We start from the raw sequence: 20,556 nt of genomic DNA, 5'->3' as shown, positions 1-20,556 counted from the left end.
GGTTACATCCCAAGAGCCGGGTTTATAGATGGGCACCACCATGCCATGGTTTGTTATCCTAGCACACAACCAAAGGTGACCTTCATGTTAAGCCAAGCAGATGACTCCAGGCACAGGGAACCGCATGCAGAAACTAAGAGGTGCACGAGAGGGAAGGACATTGGGGAACACAGGAAGTCCTGGCTCTGCTAGTGGGAGGGCTTTGTGGGTAGAGCCTTGAGTGCCAGGAAAGTGTGGGGCCGGGTTAAAGCGTGGGTGATGAAGCGTGGGCACAGGTGTGAGTGAGCCTCTCCACCCACCCACTCAAAAGTTCCCAAAGGATAAGGGCAGACCTTGTTTGAATGTGAAAAATAGATCTTTATTTCAGTGCTCACACGTGCTTCAAAAGCATGCCTACTCCTGCCTGGAACCCGAAGCTCGCATGAACCAACGGAAGCAGAGCTGTGTGGGAATGGGGCAGATACATGGCTCATGGTGCAATTCTCTGTGTAAAGCAGAACGTGTTACAGGCATCTGTATGATTCTTCCCGAGCTCCTCTCTGGGATTTCAGGGGGTCCCGGAGCCTCTGACCTCTTTACCCTGAGACCCCCTCCATCTCTGAAGTCTTCCAGCTTGAGGGCCCAGCCATGGGGAGGTAGTAGGGGATGGTGACCCATAGGCTCCCATGCTTTTCTGTAGACAAGTGCTGTGTCTGGGGGTGCTGGCTGAGGAGGAAGGGCTGATTGGTGGAGGCGTGGCCCTGGTGGGAAGTGACCAGCATGGACAGTTAAGACTCCTCCTGTGAAGTCTAGTCTAGGCACTGTGAAGGCAGCTTCTAGGTAGTCCTGGGACTACATCCGAGGGATCCGGACATAGGTGAGAAGCAGGATGGCCTGGATCCAGGTCTGGGGCTGCTGTCTCCTTCCCAGAGTGCCCTGGGCCTGGGTGGCAGGTTTCAGAAGCAGAGGGCCAAGAGACTCTGGAGGTGGGACCACCAATCATTGCTCTGGTGAAGGAGCATCAAGCCCAGAAGAGGAGGGCAAAGTGTGGCCCTCCTTGGGGCTCAGACCTAGGCTCTGACTCCCAGCTCCCCAGCCTCTCTGACCTCTCCCTACCTCCTCACCCCAACTGTGTTCTTCCAGACTGGTCCCATATGACCTCTCTGACTTACTCAGGCCAGGGCTGATGTCACAGCGAGAGTACTAGAGGCCAAGTCAGACAGCGCAGGCCCTGTTTCCAGGCTCACCCACTGGCCCTGTAAGTGGTGGCCAGCCTACTGGCACAGCGCAGTATGGGCAGCCTCAGTTTTCACCCTGCACTTTCTCATGGACATTGAACAGGCTGGTGACCCCGTGAGAACCTGAGGTGTCTAGCACAGAGTAGTTCCCTTTTGCGGGGGACTGGGGGTGAGAGACCAATGGCCAGGGCAGCTGGGTTCCTTCATTGAACCAGTGGACTCGCCATCCCTTTGTGCTTGCTCTGGGGATCTAGGGACAGTCCAAACAACACAGGGTGCTGGCAATGGCTCTCCTCTTCCCCTAGCTCTGGTCTGCCAAGGCCAGGGTTCCGACTGTGTTGGCACAGAACATTCCTCACAGCTAAGGGGACAGATGGGGAATAAGACCAGAGGAACGGGATGGATAAGGAGTACATTTCCTCCCAAAGAGCCCCAGGCAGCCATGTCAGCCTGAAGGGTTGAAGTTGCTCGTTATCTCGGGATTAAGACCAGGTTGAGTTGAGGGTTGGCAGCAGGTGGGGTGGAGCTGGGTAAAGGGGTCCCTTAGGCTGGGCCAATGATGACGTTCCGGTAACCCTTCACAGACTTCAGCTTGTCACACTGGAAGTTCACCACCAGCTTGTGGAGGCCAACTTCAGTCGGAAACAGGTCGACCCTCACCTTGACCACTTCTCCTGCTGGCACAGGGTCTGAGCTGAAGAAAGAAAGAGAGTAAGGAGACAGGCCTGGCTGCCACGTGAAGCGTGGGGCACCAGTGAAGACACACAAGACTTAGGCCAGAGCCTCAGTGAAGACTAAGACTAAGGCCAGAATTCATGACAGGTCCTGCTTATGGCCTCCGCAGGACCTACAGAGTTGGTAAGGAGTTACACACCTCCTAGAGTGGTGTGTGTGTGCTCATGTGTGCATGCCTTTGAGTGTGTACACAAGTTTGGGTGTGTTTGAGACAATAAGTATATGTTCATGGGTGCACAAGTATCTATAGGCATGCGCAAGAATGTTGCTTGTCGATGGGCTATCATATGTGGTGAATAGATGTGTCCCATGTGCTGGCAGTGGGTGGTGGGGGAGGGGTAACACAGACATGCTCAGTGGCTTCAGGAGAGATAATACACCGTGTGCATTGTGCGTGTGTATTGCGCGTGCACTTGACTTGTTTTGACTGTGTGAGTTACATGGCACCGGAAAAGAAAAACAGCATGTGTGTGTGCATTTACACATAGACATATGTGTGGGCATCAAGTTCTGTGAGGACTCTGGAGACGGTACACTGTGACCGATGTGTCTCAGGTCAGGTGTGTGCTGGTGTGGCCGGCATTTGGCACACTGTGAGAGCTGAAAGGCTGCCTGTGGGTACTCTGGCTTGGGGTTTAGGGTGGGTGGGACGCAGGTGAGCAGGAGATGAGTGGAGTGGGCTACAGGCTGGGCTGGGGCCAAGGGCCTTGCCTCCTGGCTCCTCCAGCCTCCTCCCTTCTGAGACTTGGGTTCCCAGCACTTACACTTCCACAGACTTATGCTCCTTGGTCAGGCCAGCCCCCTCCACAGTGAAGACGCAGTCATTCAGGGACTCCGAGAGTGGGTTCCTCAGGGACACCTCAGCCACCAGTTTGCGGTTCTGTTTGGGCTCCCCTAACACCTGGAAAGGAAACAGATGAAGGTTAGGGCAAGGGAGTCAGGCTGGATGCTTACGGAATTCATCCCAATGTTTGCTAAATGAAGCTGCTCTCAGCTCTTGACACTCCCAGAAGAAATCTTGGTGCCTGTTTCCTATCTGCAGAACACAGATGATAGCTGCTCCCAGGTCTCTTTCGGGGGGCTTTAATGAGGCTCCTCCATGAACCCAGGTGTGTGTGAAGGGTCTCCTGCTTCCCAGAATTTGAAGTTGAGAGGTCAGGACTGGAGCTTACTGACCCTGCTCTTCTCTACTGTGTAATACCGGGCCCTCTCTGAGCTCTGCAAAAGTTGCCAGTTCTTCAGAACAGGTGAGCTAAGGTGTGTAACACTAGGCAGACCCTGGCCCATGACTACAAGGTACTCTAGTGTAACTGAGTCTAGGGCTCAGGGGTACCTCAGAAGAGGGCTTGGAGGAAGATGGAGGTGATGGCACAGTCGGTTTTTACCAAGTCTCCAAACATGCAGGGCACACCCTAGATATTTCCTGTGGCCTTACTTGGATTCTCACAGCATCTAAGTGCCAGCATTGACTGGGTCCCACAGAGGAGTGAACTGGGGCTCAAAGGGTGAATTAGCACCTTTGGCACCACCCAGGCACAAGCCTGGGTCACCATGCTTGTCACCCTTTTCTGGCCCCAGCAGTATCACCAAGGTGGGCATACTGATCTTTTAAGGATACTTGGGTCCTAGATTCCCAACAGTCCCATGACCCCAGGACTCTAGAAGCCCTTCCCAGAAGCTCCAGTCCTGCATTCTCTTATGATACTCTGCTTTTACAAGGCTCCTGAAACACAGAAGGGCTCCAGGCTGCCTGGAAGCAGGCGTATGCATGGATGCAGGCTGCCTTCTCCCTAACCCTGGACTGTTCTGGGGCCCTGTCCACTCCTTACCCGGATCTTGATTTCCGGATTCTCCAGGTAGATGTCTCTCTCGGCCAGCACGTAGCTGTTGGAAGCTGGCTCGACAAGGAGACCCCGCACCTTGATGAGGTTTGATTCTGTCAGGTACTCATTGTACTTCTCGTAGAGGATGCGAAGGGGGATGCTATTCTCTGTGATGAGGGAGAGAGGGGCGATGTGATGTGTGAGTTGTGAGGGGTGGATCCAACCAACTGCCGAGATTACAGACATGCACCACCACACCGGGACAGAACCCAGAGTCTGTCTCATGCATGCCAAGCAAGCATTCCGTCACTGAATTGTGTTCCCAGTTTGCCTTTGTTCCTTCTAGCTGATGACCTTCTGGGACCTATTAATAGTATCTCTGCAGTATGGGTACTTAGGAGGCTAGGAAGGGTTTCCAGAATGGGACAGGGAGGCACCATGCCTCTCCCAATGCCTCCCATTTTACCTTCTTGACAATCCAAGCGTGGTTGTGTTTGGATCATCACCTGGCTTACACGCAAGGAAACCAAGGCTTGGGCAAGTAAAATGGTATTGTCATGCATCATCACACAGCTGAACATGCCACCCAGGCACCTGAACCAGAGCCCAAGCATCACCTGTCCCCAGAAGATGAACTCACTCCTCACTGGGCCCACAGCCTTGACCCATTTTACAGATGAAGACATGCCTCTGCCAGGAAGCACTCACCAACTGGCTGTGTGAGCCCAGGAAGATGACCACCCTGTCTGTTCCAGGGTCACTAGCATATACAGGGCAGAGCTCTGACCTTAACAATGGCATACAACCAAGGGACTGAGGGTGGGCTTAATCTCATTTTTTTTTTCTGGCAAGAAAATGGAGGCCTGAGTGCAAGAGGATTGTGTAGGACACAGGAAGGTTTGGAGAAAGGAGCCCAGAGCTGGGATCTACTGCTTGCACAACCCATTCTGTCTCCTCATCTACTAAGACCCTGAGCAAATAAATCCCTTTTGCTATCAATTCATCATCACTACCATCCCCATCAGCAGCATCAGCCCTACCACCACCACCATCATCACTACTATCATCATCAGTATCTTCATCATTACCACCACCATCATCATCACTTTCATCATCACTATCATCATCATCACTATCATCATCACCACCACCATTATCACCATCACCACCATCATTACCATCAGCAGCATCACTACTACTACCACCATCATCATCACCACAATCACCACCACCACTATAATCACCATCATGATCATAATCACCACCATCACCACCACCACCATAATCACCATCATGATCATAATCACCACCATCACCACCATCATCACTATCATCTTTTGCTAAGAGAAGATCTTCAACATTATTTATAGCAAACTAACACCACAATAAATATAAATACAAGCCAACAAAGTCTTGCTTGCTGCACTCTGGCAGAATATTCACGTCATGGGGGCCAGGGCTAATTGATAATGAGGGGACTCACTAGGCCTGGGAAGCCAAGGACAAATTAGCACGGCTCAGCTCCTACCAGGGGACGGTTGCTCAGGTCAGCTGGAGGATTGACAAAGCTGGGGGGCAGTGGCCTGCTTATTGTTGGCTCAAGCAGCAGGTGGTGCAGGCTTTAGAAAGCTAAGCAGTGGGTGGCCCTCCCAAGTGCATCGTCCCCAGAGGGACCTATTCCAGCCCAATGACATGATTGGGGATCCAAGCTCTGTGCCCATGAGGACAAAAATATGGAATGAACAGCTCAACCCTGGGGGCAAAATAGAAAGAGGAAACACTGGACATCTGTGGCCATAATTGTTGGCTTTGCCAGAAGGCCAGGCCAGGCCAGGGCAGGTCCTGGAGAGCCAGTGTTCACAGATCAGTGACCAGGCCTTAGCCTCAGGCCAAATGCTTGCTGGGAGGAGAAACTAAATGTTGTCAGCCTCAGTCCTCCCTTGGACACTATGCCCTGTTCTAGAAGGTCCCCTGGGGATGGTCAGTGAGGCACACTGACTGCTTTCCTGACCTACTGGTGGCTGAGGAAGGAGAGAGAGAGAGCAGGGTGGAGGAGGGGGAGAGCAACTGGGCTGCAGCCAGGCTGGGACAACTGGACTCCATTCAACTGTCCTGGGCCTGGTTTCCTGTCCATTAGCACATGGAAGTCCCCAGATCATATCATCAAAGAGCAATAAGCGTCAGCAACTGCCAAAAAGGGAGAAGAATCAGCCAGGTGCTCCTTGGATTTGGAAATCCCAACAGGCCATGTTGGACTAGCTATGCCTTCCAGCCAGAGCCCAGCACACAGAGCCCCTGCCCTGTCCTCCCTGTTCCCTGGGTTGTCCCTCATGGATTCCTGGCAGGCAGAACATCCTCAACTGCACATGGGCCCAGCCGGAGCTCCTGCAGCACAATGCAGGCACTCTGATGTTATCTGTGGGGCAGAGGTGATTCCGCAACTGGGAGTAAGGTCTTGGCCGGGGTTCATCACTGCCTCCCTCAGGGTAGCTCATAAAAGGCTCAAGTGAGTGGTACTGCCTGCAGGGCCTCAAAATGGGAGCCTATGGCCTAAATGGGAAGAGAACTGCCCAGGGCAACAGCACAGGTGGTGGCAACTAGAATATGGGTATCCAGGCTACCTTACATAGCCATGGTGATGAAGCCCTGCCTTTTACTTGGGATCCAGTCAGAGAGGGGTCACTTGTGTTCTTCCCATGCCATCAAGGCTCACAGAGATACCCTGAGCTGATACTGCCTCGTGTCACCCTAGGGGTAACGAAAGATCCAGCCTCTCAGTCGCTCTGCGTCTCATACTGAAGCAGAAGCGTGGCACCAGGTCCTGGCCACAGTGACTCCACATCTGCACTGAGTTCCTGAAGCTGTCCATCAGATGATGGGCATGGTCACCTGGCCAGTCTGTACATCGTGTACTGTGAAGGTGGCAGAGGCAAACGCCCCGCAGGTCCAGCTGGCTTCAGAATGCATCTTTCTGTAGTGTCAGTGCTGGGACCCTGGCCCAGGCTAAGGGGATTTTCCAGGCCTGGGAGTCAAGAGCTGGTCCCAAACACAGGCCTGTCTGTCCAGGAAAGCTGGCCTTGACAGTGCTGGCTAAAGAGCCGGAAGCACTCTGAGGGCAGGCAGGAGTGGGAGCACGGAGAATAACAGCTTGGCCCCCCCTTCTCCAGGTCACACTGCTCTCCATGACCAAATGTTGACGGTCCAACAGTACACGAAGTCCACACTGGCCAATGGTGAATGGGCTATGGAGCGGGACTGTGTCCTGGCACTGGGCTAGCTCAGCGCGTGACCTCAGGGTCCAGAACAATTTTAGGAGAGCACCGAGGAAGGGAATTGGCTGTGGCAGAGGAGCACAGTGGCTGGGAAAGCCAGCAGGGTCATGGGAAGATGCCATGAAACAAGACAGGCTCGAACCCCTGGCTTGACCACTGTGTGCCTCCATCTCTTCATCTAGAAAATGGGTGCAGGGATGGAATCTACATCTGCCCCCCTCGACATCACTATTTTTTCTTGAGACAAGATTTCACTATGTGGCCCAGGTTGGCCTCAGATTCTCAATCTTCCTGCCTCAGCCACCAGACATCTGGGATTACAGGAGTGCTCCATCATGCCAGCCCCCACTTCTCTTTTGGCTATAAGAATTAAGCATGCTGGGAGGCTAGGGAGACCACTCAGTTAGCAAAGTGCTTGCCTTGCAAGCATGAGAACCCAAGTGGGGGATTGGGGGGGGGGCTGGGGGGTGTCAGAGGAGAATCAGGGCGGCGGGGAGGGGGACGTGGGCAAAGCCTGACTTGTAATCGCAGTGCTGGCAAGAAGGGACAAACAGACCCCTGGGACTAGCTGATCAGTGAGAGAGCCTGTCATATACAAAAAAGGTGGATGGTACCTGAGGGATGACACTGTGGTGCCGTCTGGCTTACACACGCACACACTCGCGCCTGCACGCACGCATGCACACGCTTAAACACCACGGTACTAAAGAAGTGCTTAGCACAGGCTTGGCCCCCATGATGCCTGGCTAAGGGTCTGGGAGGTGAGGTGCACACGTGAAGTACTGGATGCTCCGGGCAGGCAGAGCCTTACCAGAGTAGGGGTCCAGGGTCAGGCTGAGGTTCTCAACACCGCACTCGGGCCCCAGCACCCCGTTGTAGCTGACAGTGCGGGCGCAGAGCAGGAGGCGACAGTCACGGGTCTCGGAGGTGTCATTGCCGATGTGGGCGAACACGTCAAAGTCGTTGCCCATGCTCATACTCTCGCCCACGCGGATCCGCATGGACACCCCGGTCTCCTCCTTCTCGGCCAGTTTGTTCAGGTGGTTGGCCCTGGTGAAGGCTTCTCTCTCCTCAGGCGACCCTGCACAACAGGGAAGAGAACTCTGACCTGATCCGCAACAATGGGAGAGGGTTGGGACAGGGCAAGCTGGCTTTTCAGAGTCCAGGTGATCCTGGCAGCCCAAGGGAACCGATCTCTTCTCTACAATTCTGTGCCAGGAGGAGGCAGTTGTATCTCATCTCCACAGCTGAACTCCTGTACTACCCTCAAGATCCAGCCTTACGCTACCCCTCCGCCAAGAAAGCTTTTCTTACCACTGCTTCCTCGGTTGTTTTCCGTTCAGGTGTTTACCAGCCCCCTACCCCTCAGCAGATCAAGAATCAATTATATATATATATAAAAATCTCTGTGCCACATTCAGAGCTGTGACAGTGGCTGGTACACAGGAAACAGGGACACAGTGGTTTGTTTGGACCGGGACTACTCCGCCTGACTGCCCTTCCCTCCTCTTCCTCACTGAGTCTTCCTCTGTGTTCCACTCACCTCTCCCCTGTGTTCCCTTTCTTTTTCTTCCCCATGTTATTGGATACATATCTATTCTTCATTTTTTAAAGATTTATTGCATGTGTATGGGTGCTTATCTGTATATATGTATGTGAACCACATGCATGTCTGGTGCCCATGGAGGCCGGGAGGAGGGGTCAGATTTCATGAAACTGGAATTACCAATGGTTGTGAGCCACTGTGTGTGGGGGGGTGCTGGCACTTTGGAGGTGCTGGGAACCAAGCCATGTTCTTGTAAGAGCAGCAAAGCCACCCCTCCAGCTCCACACCTGTTTTTCTATCGCTCTACCAGCCCTGAACCTTCTGAAGGCCAGAGGAAGCATGTTTTCTTCTGTCTTCTCCTTTCCAGCTAGAGCATGTCCATACAGTACTAACCCCAGGCAGCCCTGGACTCAGCAAGGGCCAGGCAGTGCAAGGATTACAATCTTTCAGTCAGCTCCGTTAGTGTCATGGAGGCTGGCACACAGTGAGACTTGGTACTGAGTGGGCTGGTGGGTGCACCAGTCTTGCAAAGCCTTTTCCTTACTGATTCTCCATAGCGAGAAAAGGATGCTGCCCTCTAGGTGGGATTGAATCTGTTACTGTCAGGTTTCCAGAAATGTACCTCATGGCCTCCCTGGACTGCAAGTTTTTCTGGCATGGATACACTGTAACAATCGTCTGTGTACAGCTAAAGACCCTGCCCCAATGCACCCCATTAGTGCCGTAAAACAACATAGACATACCACTTTCCCTCCTGAGATCCATGTCTCTCCTACTTAGCGGCTATGCTCTCCAGTTTTATGGAGACTCAGATCAATGAAAAATGAGACTTATAAACCAGGGGGACAAAGGTGGGGGCATGGGTCAGCTCACTTCAGAGCCTTGGCACCCTTGTAAGAACCAGGCACGGTAGCACATGTCTGTAAGCCTAGTCTCGGAGAGCTAGAGATGTACACATGTATAACAAGGCTGACGGGCTAGTAAAATTAGCTGTTCATCTGCACGGCTAGGTTAAAGGCTCTGAGAGTGTGGACACCTACCTTCTGGGTACTTGTAGGTGTGGGTGATGTCCTCCCGCTCGTCACGGCCCACGCTCTTAGTGCTGATCTTTTGCCCCACGATCAAGGAGCGATTGATGGACTTGTGCACAGACCCATCTTCCTGCCGGATCCAGTCCACCACATCAGCATTGACCTCGGCGAACACAAAGGGTGTGTCGTACTTGGTGTTCAGGTCACCCTCCTTGATGGCCCTCACTGAGACTGGGCCACAGCAGTAGGTCCCTGTTTGGGATAAGGGGAGAAGTGGGCAGAGCTATACAGAGAGTGACACCTGACCCCTCCATGATTGCCCCACGTGAGCAGAAGCTCTCAGGACCAGAAAACTCTTTGACCAGGGAGGTCTTTCCCAGAATGCATCTGGGGTTGGCATTGAAGTCCGAGCTCGGCCTCCTGTTAGCTGTGTGACTTTGGGCAAGTTGGTCACTTCTCCAAGCTGCATTTCACTGTGGAGTTCTGTCTGCACCCGCCTGATGATGGTCCATGAACCACAAAGGTAAAGCTACTCTGTATGAAGCTTCACAGTCTTTGATAAGACAAACAGAGATGTGTGCGCCCTAAGGCATCTTCAGAGCATCAGGAGGCCAGGTCTCACTCTCACCAACTGGGTACATTGAGTGGAAATCAGCGCCCATGACAGTTTGGCCTCAGCCAATGCAGAATGTGTTAGGGGCTTGAGATGGGTGGGGATATTCTGTCACGTCCTGAAATGGGACATTGTCACAGCAAATAAAAAACACAGGATTGTCACACTGGGATATGGACAAGGCTACAAAAGTCCACCTAACACTGACGCTCTTCAGTCCCTGCCCAGCTTCTAATAGAACGTAAAGGTCCGGTGACTTTAGGTGTAGAAAAATGATATCTTTATCTCACAGAACGTCGGCAGCTTGTCCTCTAATGACGAAATCAAGCAGCGAAGCATGGGGCGGTTACAAACTGCCACAATAAGAACCACAGACATTCCCCATGACCTTGCAATTGTCCCAGATAGCAGGAGCTGTCACACACAGGGGCCCCAGCCCTAGAACTCGCTCTGTAAGGATCAAGTGTTACTATGCCATAAAGGGGGTTTCCTAGAACTTTCTAGAACTTTGATAGTCTTTGTATCCCCATGCCTTGGATTCTGTGCATTTAAAAGATATTCCGAGGGGATTTCCATGCCTTTTGTCAGACCTTGCCTTGGTGCTGTCTGTCTGTCTCACACATACAAACGTCCTATTTGGGATTGCTGGGAGCAATTGGCGAGGCTCTTTTGGGAGGGGAAGATGTTGCTTTTTCTTTGTGCTCGTTGGCATTTGCCTCCTGCACAAGGGGTGTGCCGATTTCACAGATGAAGTGCTGCCACGCCATTGCTAGCCTCCGGCTGGCATCTCAGCACCACCATGCTGCAGCTCCTCCATCCCAGCTCCCCTCTAAGGAATGCTCTCCCTACTAACCTTCACTCTTCTCCTGCGGTGTGGGGTCAATGGCCTGCCACCCCTCGTAGCCCGGCGTCAGGTCCGGCCTGGTCATCCAGGACTCCACCCAGCAGTGGAAGTTCCTAGGTGGGGACAGAGGCAGGGGACAGTTTTCCAGTCACTCCCAGGGACCCTACTCATCACGGCCTATGGGAGACCGGGAAGCCCTGAACCCACCTCTCTGGCCTCCCCTGGAGCTGTCTCAGTAGCAAGTTCTTTAGTGGGGACTCCTTCTTGTCCCCTGACCTTCCACAATCTCGGAACCCTTTCTTCTAACCTCTCCTTCTTTGCCCTCACTCCCTGCCTGGTCCAGGCCCCTCTCCACCCCCCCTGAGCACCTCAGCTCCAGCTCCCTGCTCCAATCCTGGCCTATAGGGATGACTCAGTCCTCACCTACCCTGAAGCTGAGAGTAGTCCTGGAAGCCTGCCAGGACCCCAACTCACATTCCCGACCCCCACCCCTCCCAGTTCCTCCGGCCATCCCTTGCAGGGCTGTCTATGGTGGGCTTCCTGCCTCTCAGCCTCCACCCAGTTTTCTCCAGGCCAGTTCCCCTGCCCATTCCCGTTCAGCCACCGAGGTCCAGTTCTTGGTATACAGCCTGTCCTAAGAAGCTCCACAGGTTTCCCCTGCCGGCCTCACAGCAGGCCGCTCACCAGATCATCTCGCTCTTGCCGCTCTCCAGCTCCCCAAACTCGTTCCGGAAGTACTCAATGAGCAGGTTGCTGTTCTGGTCGTGGGCTGAGTAGTAGTTGGTCACCACTCTGGTGGGGATGCCGAGGCACCGCAGCACTGGAGGTTGGGCAGTGGGGAGGTGAAGAAGAGTCCACAATGTTGCTGAGGCTCCGGACAAAGCTACCCTGCTCAGGCCTCCACAGGCCCATCTATACCCCAGCGGACGATGGGCCCACTGACCATGTGGTGAGATTATGCACCAGCAACGCCTGCCTGGCTGGTCACCCACTATGTTCCTCTGTCGTGATTCTGAAATACAATCTCTGGTGTGGCCCCTGAGCCCTGGTCACCTCCTTGCACATTCTCACTCCAGCCACACTGACCTCCAGTACCCTCTGGCATGACAGCCCTGGGAGCAAAGGGCAGATGGTGAGGGAGGTCAGATCTGGTCTAAAACAGCAGGGGGCGGAGCAAGGTGCTAAGTACTGCGGGTAGGCTGAGCTCAACTCCACAGGCTCAACACAAAGAGGAGGACAAGAATCGTGAATGCCCCTCCCCACTTTATTTATTTCGGGACAGGGTCTCTTGTAACCTGCTTGGCCTAACTGCATAGTCAAGGGTGACCTTGAATTCATGAACTTTGAATTTCTGTTCTTGATCCTCCTGCCACCATCTCCTGTGTTCTGAGATTGCGGGCATTCACTATAACGCTCATTAATGTGGAGGTGGGGTGCCAACCAGGGTCTCATATATGCTAGGTATTCTACCAACTGAGCTACAGCCCCAACTCTTGTTTCTTTGCAAGTGCCTTGGACCCACTAGGCAAACAGGGTAACCCTGAGACACACTCAGCCCTTACTGTAAAAGGGATGGGTTCCCCGGGTGGGAAAAAGAATGTAAGAATCTAAGAGATAAAGCCAGACCAAAAGTTCACCTAGAGAGCCAGTCATGGGACTTGTGCCTTACTTTTTGTTTTGATTGACTTAGAATCTTTGAAGGGGGAGGCTGGGTGTGGTCTTTACCCTTTGCCCTACATTAGCTTGTGAAAGAGCTTCCCAGATAGCCTTGGAAACACAGAAGTGTTTGGAGGGGGAGGGACAGAAGTGACCTGCTACCTCTTGCCTGGTTCCTGCAGCCTCAGCTGAAGCTGCTGTAAGCCCTGGCCTTGTTCTATATGCAGTGTGCCTCCAGGTTGCCTGGTTGTTGTCATGGAGTCAGCACCCTTCCTGTTCCCGGGACAGTGTCCCGAAAGACCTCATCTCCACAGTCTAAAGACTTGGGGCTTCCCCAGAGTCCTACGTACCTGGCTCAGGGCCAGACTGTGCCCTGAGCCAGCAATGTGACCTTGGGCAAGTCACTTCCTCTCTTTCCACTTCCCACAGAAGAAGAGGAGCCTATAATAGCAGCTTGCTAGGATGTGGCGATTGGGAGAAGACATGGGTGTGGCAGTCTCTTCTGCCTGGTGCCCAGAGTAGCACTGGGAGGTACTATGGGACAGCTAGTGTGTCACACGTCCTCCAAGGCAAACATCAGTGTGGTTGGTGCTGCTGAGGGCCGGGCACTGATAAAATACCCAGGGGGCCACCAAGATGCCCTGGGACCCCAGGCCAAACTGTTCTTGGCTTGAAGACTCAGCTGAGTGGTACTGTCTCAGAATTCCCTGTGATCAGTTTATCACTATTGCCTCTATTTCTCATGTGGGGAAACTGAGGCTTGGAGATACTGATTCTCTAGCCCAAATCCATCTGGAGACTGGAAAGTTAGACTAAGCATTGCTCCCTGGGTCTCTGAGCTGTGGACTTTACGGAGGGTTTCCTTGTCTCTTTACATACCAATCTGGAAGGTGGCCATATACAGAGACAAAGGCACCTAGGTGGGAGGCTGGGGTATGGGATCTCTCTAGGAGACTTCAGGAGGTCCCTTGGAGGGAAGGGGTCTTAGGTCCTAGAGAAAGGGTTAGCATATGGAATCCATGGGAAAAAGAGAAACAGGAAAGGGACTAATGAGTTGCCACATTCTCCAGGCCACACAGTATCTTAAGGGCAGAAACAGTACTGACATCAGGTCTCCCTGTGTCCCCATGGGCTACCGGAGGCTGAGACTGGTCCCAGGCTACCCAGCCACAGCTTACCTGTGCAGGCTACAGCCGCAAACACCCAGCATTGCCCGTACTTCACTTGCTGACAGCCATGTTCCCTCCAGCGCCGCAGGATGTCCACGCTGCCAATCCAGGCCATGGGACTGATACCATCCCCATAATTGTTGTCCCATCTGCCCAGAAGTACACCCTGGTCATCATTGCAGTTGACCTGCAATCAAGAGAGCATCATGGGAGGCAAAGTCTGGGTCAGGAGGAGTAGGCACAGAGCAAAAGGGATCAAAGTCAGGTCACCCTAGGAGGAAGGGTTGGAGATGCAGTGTGCCATGGCGCACCAGATGGAATGTTAGGGATAACTGGGGGTGCAGCCAAGGGCTCAGGAGACAGAGAGGAAGACCTAACAAAGCCATGGGCAAGGATCTGATTCAGGGCCTGAACCTGCCTTGTGAATCCAGGGTCATGATGTGATTGAGTTTCCCAAACACCCACACTGGCTCCACATGTCTCTCAAGAATCCACTGCTTCCAGAACAGAATCCAACCATAGCCCATGGCTCTGGGTGCTCTGGCCCTGCCCACCCAGCCCTTTCTGCACCCACTTGCTCCCCTTGCTCACTCTCCTCTAGCCTTTCTTCGTGCTGTGTATCTTTTCCTGAGCTCTGGGGACCACACCAGAGGGAGGCCCCTCAGACCGCCCTGTGGTGAGACCCTGTGCTGGGTCACTCGCTCGCCCTGATCCCCCAGCCCGCGCATCTTGATCGATGCGTGTGCACTCATTCCTCATGTTTCCACTAGTGTCTGCCTCCTCTCACCCACTGGAATAGAGTATTATGGGATTTAGAGCTACACACAGTTTGGACCCAGCTCTGCCCTAGTGCCCAGGACATTAGTGGCCGTTAGTCAATATTTTCTGGGTGAATGACTACATTGGGAACCTTGTTTGTGTAAAGCTTTCTAAACTTCTTTTGCTGAGACTTATCTCTGCTCCCAAGTCCTCATTATCCCCAACACAGAGCACGGCCTCATCATCCCAGAAGGGAATGGCCTGCCGGAACCCTCAAACTCACCATGCCGCTCACCACCCGGCCCACATAGATGGGACTTTTGCGGCGTGAGCAGTCCCGGGCACGGTCCTTCAGGAATTTGGGGTTCACGTCCAGGAGCATTAGGCAGGTCTCTAGGATGCCATCTTCAAACTGTGCCCAAGCAAACAATAGAACAGGAAGTTGGGATGCCAGCCTCTGCAGGAAGCTGTCCTATACCCCACAGCTGCAGGGACCACACTCCCTCTCGCTAGTAGATGGGCGTCCAGCTGGTTCTGGGCAGTCCCAGGACTCCAGCTGCTGAAGGCCGAGGAGGGAACAGTGTGGCATCTGGGGGGCATGGGTGTGAAGAGGGGGAGGAGCATGCCCATCTGGCACCTCAAGGGTTCTCCTTCCTTCCTCTGCTCTTCATCTTGTGCTGTTCTGGATCAAGCCTTGTTCTATGCGACAGAACAGCCCTCTAGGGCTTGTTGTTGTCTATTGTCACCAGCCTGATGCCCGGAGATATTTACAACCAGGACTTTCCCCATCTCACCTCTTGAGGTTCCATTACCCACAATGCCCTTCTCAGACAGCATTTACGTTTTCCCCACCTCTGAGTTCTCCCCACAGAGCTAGACTCTCGCATGGCAAACTCTTACTTGCTCTTCAAAGCCCAGCTCAAACGCTTCCTATTTCTAGAAGCCCTCCCGGATCACCATGGACAATGGGGCTTCCTCTCCGTTAAGTCTCGGCAAAGGAGAACCATGAAGGTCAAAGCAGAGATGTGACCCTGTTCCTCAGAAGAGAACGCAAAGCCCTGGAAGCTGAGACTGATTTGTGGTTTATGCGTCACGGAGACACGGCTCACTTACTCCCACAGCCAGGCTGCCTGTGCTGGGTAGGGATCTCTGCTGCTACGATCCCTCAGGAGGAAGCTGTGGTCAGCATGACCCTGAGGCATACAGGAGGATTTCGCTCCACCCAAGGAGGGTCTGAACATCAGACTTAGATCCAGAGGCTGCAAGATGAGCTCCACCCTCAGAGACCCCACAATGCACCAGCGGCCGGGTGCCATGGTTCTGCTTTCTAAGTTTTCTCTACAGGATTGAGAAGTTTTCTTGGAGGCTGGGTAGTTAAGGAAATGAGTTTCTGGGTTTACAGAACCGGCCCTGCCTGGGAACCAGAAACAGCAGGACAGATAGTTAGCCAACTCCCTGTCTGAATCCAGCCCAGCTGGGACTCGGCAGCTTTGCCATGGCTGGTCTCCATTTGTAAGGAGCCATGGCCTGGTTGAATGGTTATTACTTTCAGTCACTTATGTGGTAGGCTTGTTTGTTTCTGAGCAGGACAGCAGCATCAGCACCCCTGGGAGAGCTTGAGAAGGTAAACTCCAGCCCCACCCAGATCTGTCTATCAAAAGTTGGGTGTGGCTTGGCCGCTTCGGCTTTCAGGTATCTCTGAGAGAGGTTCTCCTTAGGAATTATTGTCTCAACAAGGTCCTCACCCACTTCCTGGCACTGGCTGAGCACACACTGAATACCTGCTGAGTGCCATCACTATATCAAGGGTCCTTCACTACCTCCTCCTCTGAGAACCCCAGCTGGTTTCATTGTCCCCCAGACTCTCCTCATCCTTCACCCTGAGCCCATGGGTGCTGACTCTACTGTGTGACTTAGGCAAGCCTTAGACTTCTCTGGGCCTGCAGCTATATGGGCATCCTGCATTCTAACAGGATGGACTGATGACTCTGTAACCCCCTCGCATCTTGAAATCTCTGGCTCCCCCAACACAGGCTGGCTTGTGGTCACTGTGAGGGGCAGGCGCTGTCCTACCTGCCCAAAGTTCCAAGGCACACTCTTGATGAACTTGACAGAGCCCTGGTAGATGAAGCCCTGCTGGGCGAGGACATATTCCCGTCGCTCCTCCTCTGAGTCTAGGTACACGTCATCCGCTGTGGACAGAAGCAAGGGGGCTCAGCTTGAGCTGGCAAGTCAGGGGCCCTGCAACATGGCAACTGGGAGCTAACTCCCTAGCCCAAGCCTCTCTCAATTAGAAAAACGAATCATTTAGAGACAAGGCTGCCAACATCCACTTCCCAACAGAGTTGTGATGGAAGCAGAACACACATTAATCTATTTACTCTTCCTGTCTTAAAGACGGGGAAACTGAGGCTCAGGTGTGCACAGCAGTTGAGAACGCTAACATCCGAATAAGTGATGGAGGAGGCTGGAATAGAAAGCTGTTTTGTTTTCCAAGACAGGGCTTCTCTGTGTAGCCCTAGCTGTCCTAGAACTAGCTCTGTAGACCAGACTTCCTCGAACTCAGAGATCCACCTATCTCTGCCTCCTGAGTACTAGGATTAAAGGTGTGCGCCACCACTCTATGCATCAGCGCCCCGCTCCGATGCTCATTTTCAATGTGACCTGGGCCTTTGAGCCCATCTCAGCACCTCCTGGTGTTGCCTGAAAGTGAAGGGTGTGGCAGATGTGGAGCGCTGGGAACAGACTCCTAAGCCAGCCTAGGAAAGTGCAGGACTCCCTGGGGAGAAGGTTCCAGAGCCATAAAGACACCAAGAAGGGTCACAGCTGTCCTAGGGAGGCAGAGCTTGGCCAGCTTTGGTCAGGGATGCTCAGTGAGACATGACCAAGGAGGCTGGAAGATCACAGCATAAGCCTAGGACACCTGCCAAAGCTGTGGTTCAGAGAAGGTATGGGTTATAGGGTTCCCTGTGACTAGTGGGGAGGAGACGGGCCAACTAGGCGGAGGCTTAGTGGTCAGGCTGGCTTTATGATGTCAGGGAAACTGAGGCAGTGAGGAAAAACCAAGGGCCTCATGATGACTCTGGTACCACTAGCCTGGGTGTCTGTTCTCTTTGAATTCCTCCCTCCATCACTGAGAAAATTCAACTATGCTTGATGTCTTGATATCACACAATCAAACGGTTCACTTAAACAACAAAACCAGCAAACGTTTTTAAAGGCAGGGTCTCATGGATCACAGGTCGTCTTCAAACTCTCTATGCAGCTAAAGGTAAAACCTCGCCTTTCTGATCCTCCTGTGTGGACCAGAAGTGTGAGTCACCTTGCCTACCTTTTGTGGTGCTAGGTCTCAAACCTAGGGCTTTGTGTACGGTAGGCTAACACCTTATCAACTTAGGTGCAACCCCAGCACCGCCCCCTTTTTTAAAAAAAAGAAATTAAAATATCTTCATGGTGTCTAAAAGAATGGCAAACTCCAGTCCCTGTTGGACCTGCTGGAGAAAGGGTCCTGGGGGCTACTACAAGGCAAGGTTAGACCACCAGGTAGACCTGTGCAGTGCCCAGCACCTCTGCATTGCAGGGAGGAAGGTGAGTGCGATGACGCCCTGGGCACACTGCTCTCTGGCTCTGGAGCTGGGGCAGGGGTTGGGGGAGGGGGTCTTAGTTTTCCATTACTGAGCACCACCGTGCAGAGTGAAGGAGGGTAGTAAAAGAGAAAGCGAAATTCAGGGTTGCCGCATGGAGTGTGGTTATCACATATGGTATTGGGATCATAGCTCTGACTTCTGGTGACGTTGAGAATGCTCTGGGGACATAAAGCCATACGCACGCCGGCACCATCCTGTGGCCTTAGATCCAGGACAGAGGAACCCATTTCCCGGCAGAACCAGCCCTTTCCCAGCCATTCTCGAAATTTCCCCCTACAGCTGTCCCCACCCGAGCCCAACTTCCTGTCTCCTCCAGACCCTGCAATGTGGGTCACCTTAGTCACTCATTGTACTGGTTGGCCAGGACCCAATCCAACCCTCAGGACAGGGTGAGGCGGAGCCAGAGGAAGGGGGACATCCCCGGGAGCTGCCCTCTCCCTGCCCTGTGCGTTGGCAAGGGATCGTCCTCCACCCAAACAAATGGCACTTTGTCTCAGCAAAGTCACCTCTGTTCCAAAAAATCATTGTACTGTGTGCTCTGTAAGACACCCCACATGCCATTGGGGATGACCTCAAGGCCATTAGCAGGGCACTGGGCAGATGCAGTCCATGTTGGCAAGGACTGAGGCATTTGGACTCTTGGAAAGACTGGGCAGCTGTATTCAGAGCACTGTGCACAGGTCTGAAGACGGCTGTAGGAGAAACCAGATTTTAGCTGATTGGACCCAGGCCTTCTAGCATGCTAAGCAAGCACTCGGCCACTGAGCTACATCCCCAGCCTTCTCTTTTTGAGACAGGGTCTTACCAAGTTGCCCAGTCTGGCCTTGAACTCACAATCCTCCCATCTCAGCCTTCAAGTATGAATATCAGGCCTGCAATATCAGGCCTGTCCTTTCATGTTTGATAGAGGGCATCTGGGAAATAGCAATCTCCCCAGTGTGTATGGACAGAGCTTAGACTGACCTAAGCAAACAACAGAGTCCCTGGTGTAGTGTGTGTGTGTGTGTGAGAGAGAGAGAGATTGAGTGTTTGTGTACGCGAGTATGCATGTGTGTGTGAGAGAAAGCATGTGTGTGTGGGGGGAGAGCATTGTGTACATGTGAGTGTGTGTGTGAGTGATCGAGTGTGTGTATGCAAGTGTGCATGTGTGTGTGAGAGAAAGCATGTGTGTGTGTGTGAGTGTATGGGTGTTTTGCTGGCATATACGCGTGCATCTCACCGAGGATGTCAGAAGAGGACATCGGATCTCCTGGAACTGGAGTTACAGATGGTTGTTACCCACTATATGGGTGCTGGGGTTCAAACCCTGATCCTTTAAACAAGTAGCCAGTGCTTTTAGCCACAGAGTCATCTCTCCAGCCCCACAAAACAGAGTGGTCATTTTTAACTGGGTGTGGAAGCAGGAGGATCAGAAGTTCAAGGTTATCCTCAGTTACAATTAGTTGGAGGCTAGCTAACCTGAATTATATGAGATGCTGCCTCTAAATTTTTTTTTTAAAAAAAAGGTTGTTCTGGCATCTGTTAGAATTAGACAAGTCAAAGTAGGCACAACAGAAGAATTTTAAAAGCCTCCGATCGAGTATGTCATAAAATTTCCCAAAATAGAGAAGAAAAGAGTTGCCTAACAGCAGAGAGGCCAGACACTGTGTGTGTGTGGGGGGGGGCCTAGCCTGGAAGGCCACTGAATTCCCAGGCTTTACCGCCTGAGAGTCCCCTCCTGCCTCACCGTGTCAGAGCAAGGAGCAAACAACTGAGATGGGGAAACTGAGGCTGAGGAGGTGCGCCCCAGCCTGACCTCCTCCCAGTACCCAAGCTGGCCTGGGCTTTTCCCAGGTCTCCTCTCTCACTTCCTCCTCTGCTACTGTCCCCTGCCGACAGAAGGAGCTTCCAAGAACCACTCCTCTGAGTCTCGGTTTCCTGTCTGAGCAACAAGGAAACTGCCATCTTCTTCCCTGGCAGCTACGCAAGGAGGTAGTCACCAGCCCGACTCGACCCAGTTTCCCATCCTCACGGCAACCTAGATGAGTGTAAACCAGGGCCTCGTGAACAGAACGAGAACAGTGCCTGGCACTGGCTATAAGCTGGGGGCGCCTCTCCCCTAATGGAGACTCGTGAACCACACACGACCTTGTGCCCCCAACGTTCTTGCTTTGTAACTTAAGTCCAAGGTAGTGGTGTTAGGAGGGAGGTCCGATGAATGTGACCTGTCCTTAACAGAGGACTGGGTTAGTTACCTCCAGGTTG

General features: G+C 53.0%; 1 protein-coding gene across 1 annotated transcript in view; it reads right to left on the bottom strand.

The window, feature by feature from the left end:
• Positions 1-336: 336 nt before the first annotated feature.
• Tgm2 (transglutaminase 2) overlaps positions 337-20,556 on the bottom strand; it is a 28,406-nt gene continuing 8,186 nt past the window's right edge. The window contains exons 4-13 of the mRNA XM_005363012.2: positions 16,739-16,857; positions 14,949-15,077; positions 13,916-14,093; positions 11,766-11,901; positions 11,091-11,194; positions 9,634-9,876; positions 7,859-8,128; positions 3,782-3,942; positions 2,717-2,853; positions 337-1,911 (exon numbers count right to left, since the gene is read on the bottom strand). Of these exons, the coding sequence (XP_005363069.1) occupies positions 1,761-1,911; positions 2,717-2,853; positions 3,782-3,942; positions 7,859-8,128; positions 9,634-9,876; positions 11,091-11,194; positions 11,766-11,901; positions 13,916-14,093; positions 14,949-15,077; positions 16,739-16,857 (1,628 nt within the window). The 3' untranslated portion in view covers positions 337-1,760. The remainder of the gene's footprint in view (positions 1,912-2,716; positions 2,854-3,781; positions 3,943-7,858; positions 8,129-9,633; positions 9,877-11,090; positions 11,195-11,765; positions 11,902-13,915; positions 14,094-14,948; positions 15,078-16,738; positions 16,858-20,556) is intronic.

This window comes from Microtus ochrogaster, linkage group LG8 (assembly GCF_000317375.1).
Source record: "Microtus ochrogaster isolate Prairie Vole_2 linkage group LG8, MicOch1.0, whole genome shotgun sequence".
Lineage (NCBI taxonomy): Eukaryota > Metazoa > Chordata > Mammalia > Rodentia > Cricetidae > Microtus > Microtus ochrogaster.
This window is presented reverse-complemented; position numbering and strand designations above follow the sequence as displayed.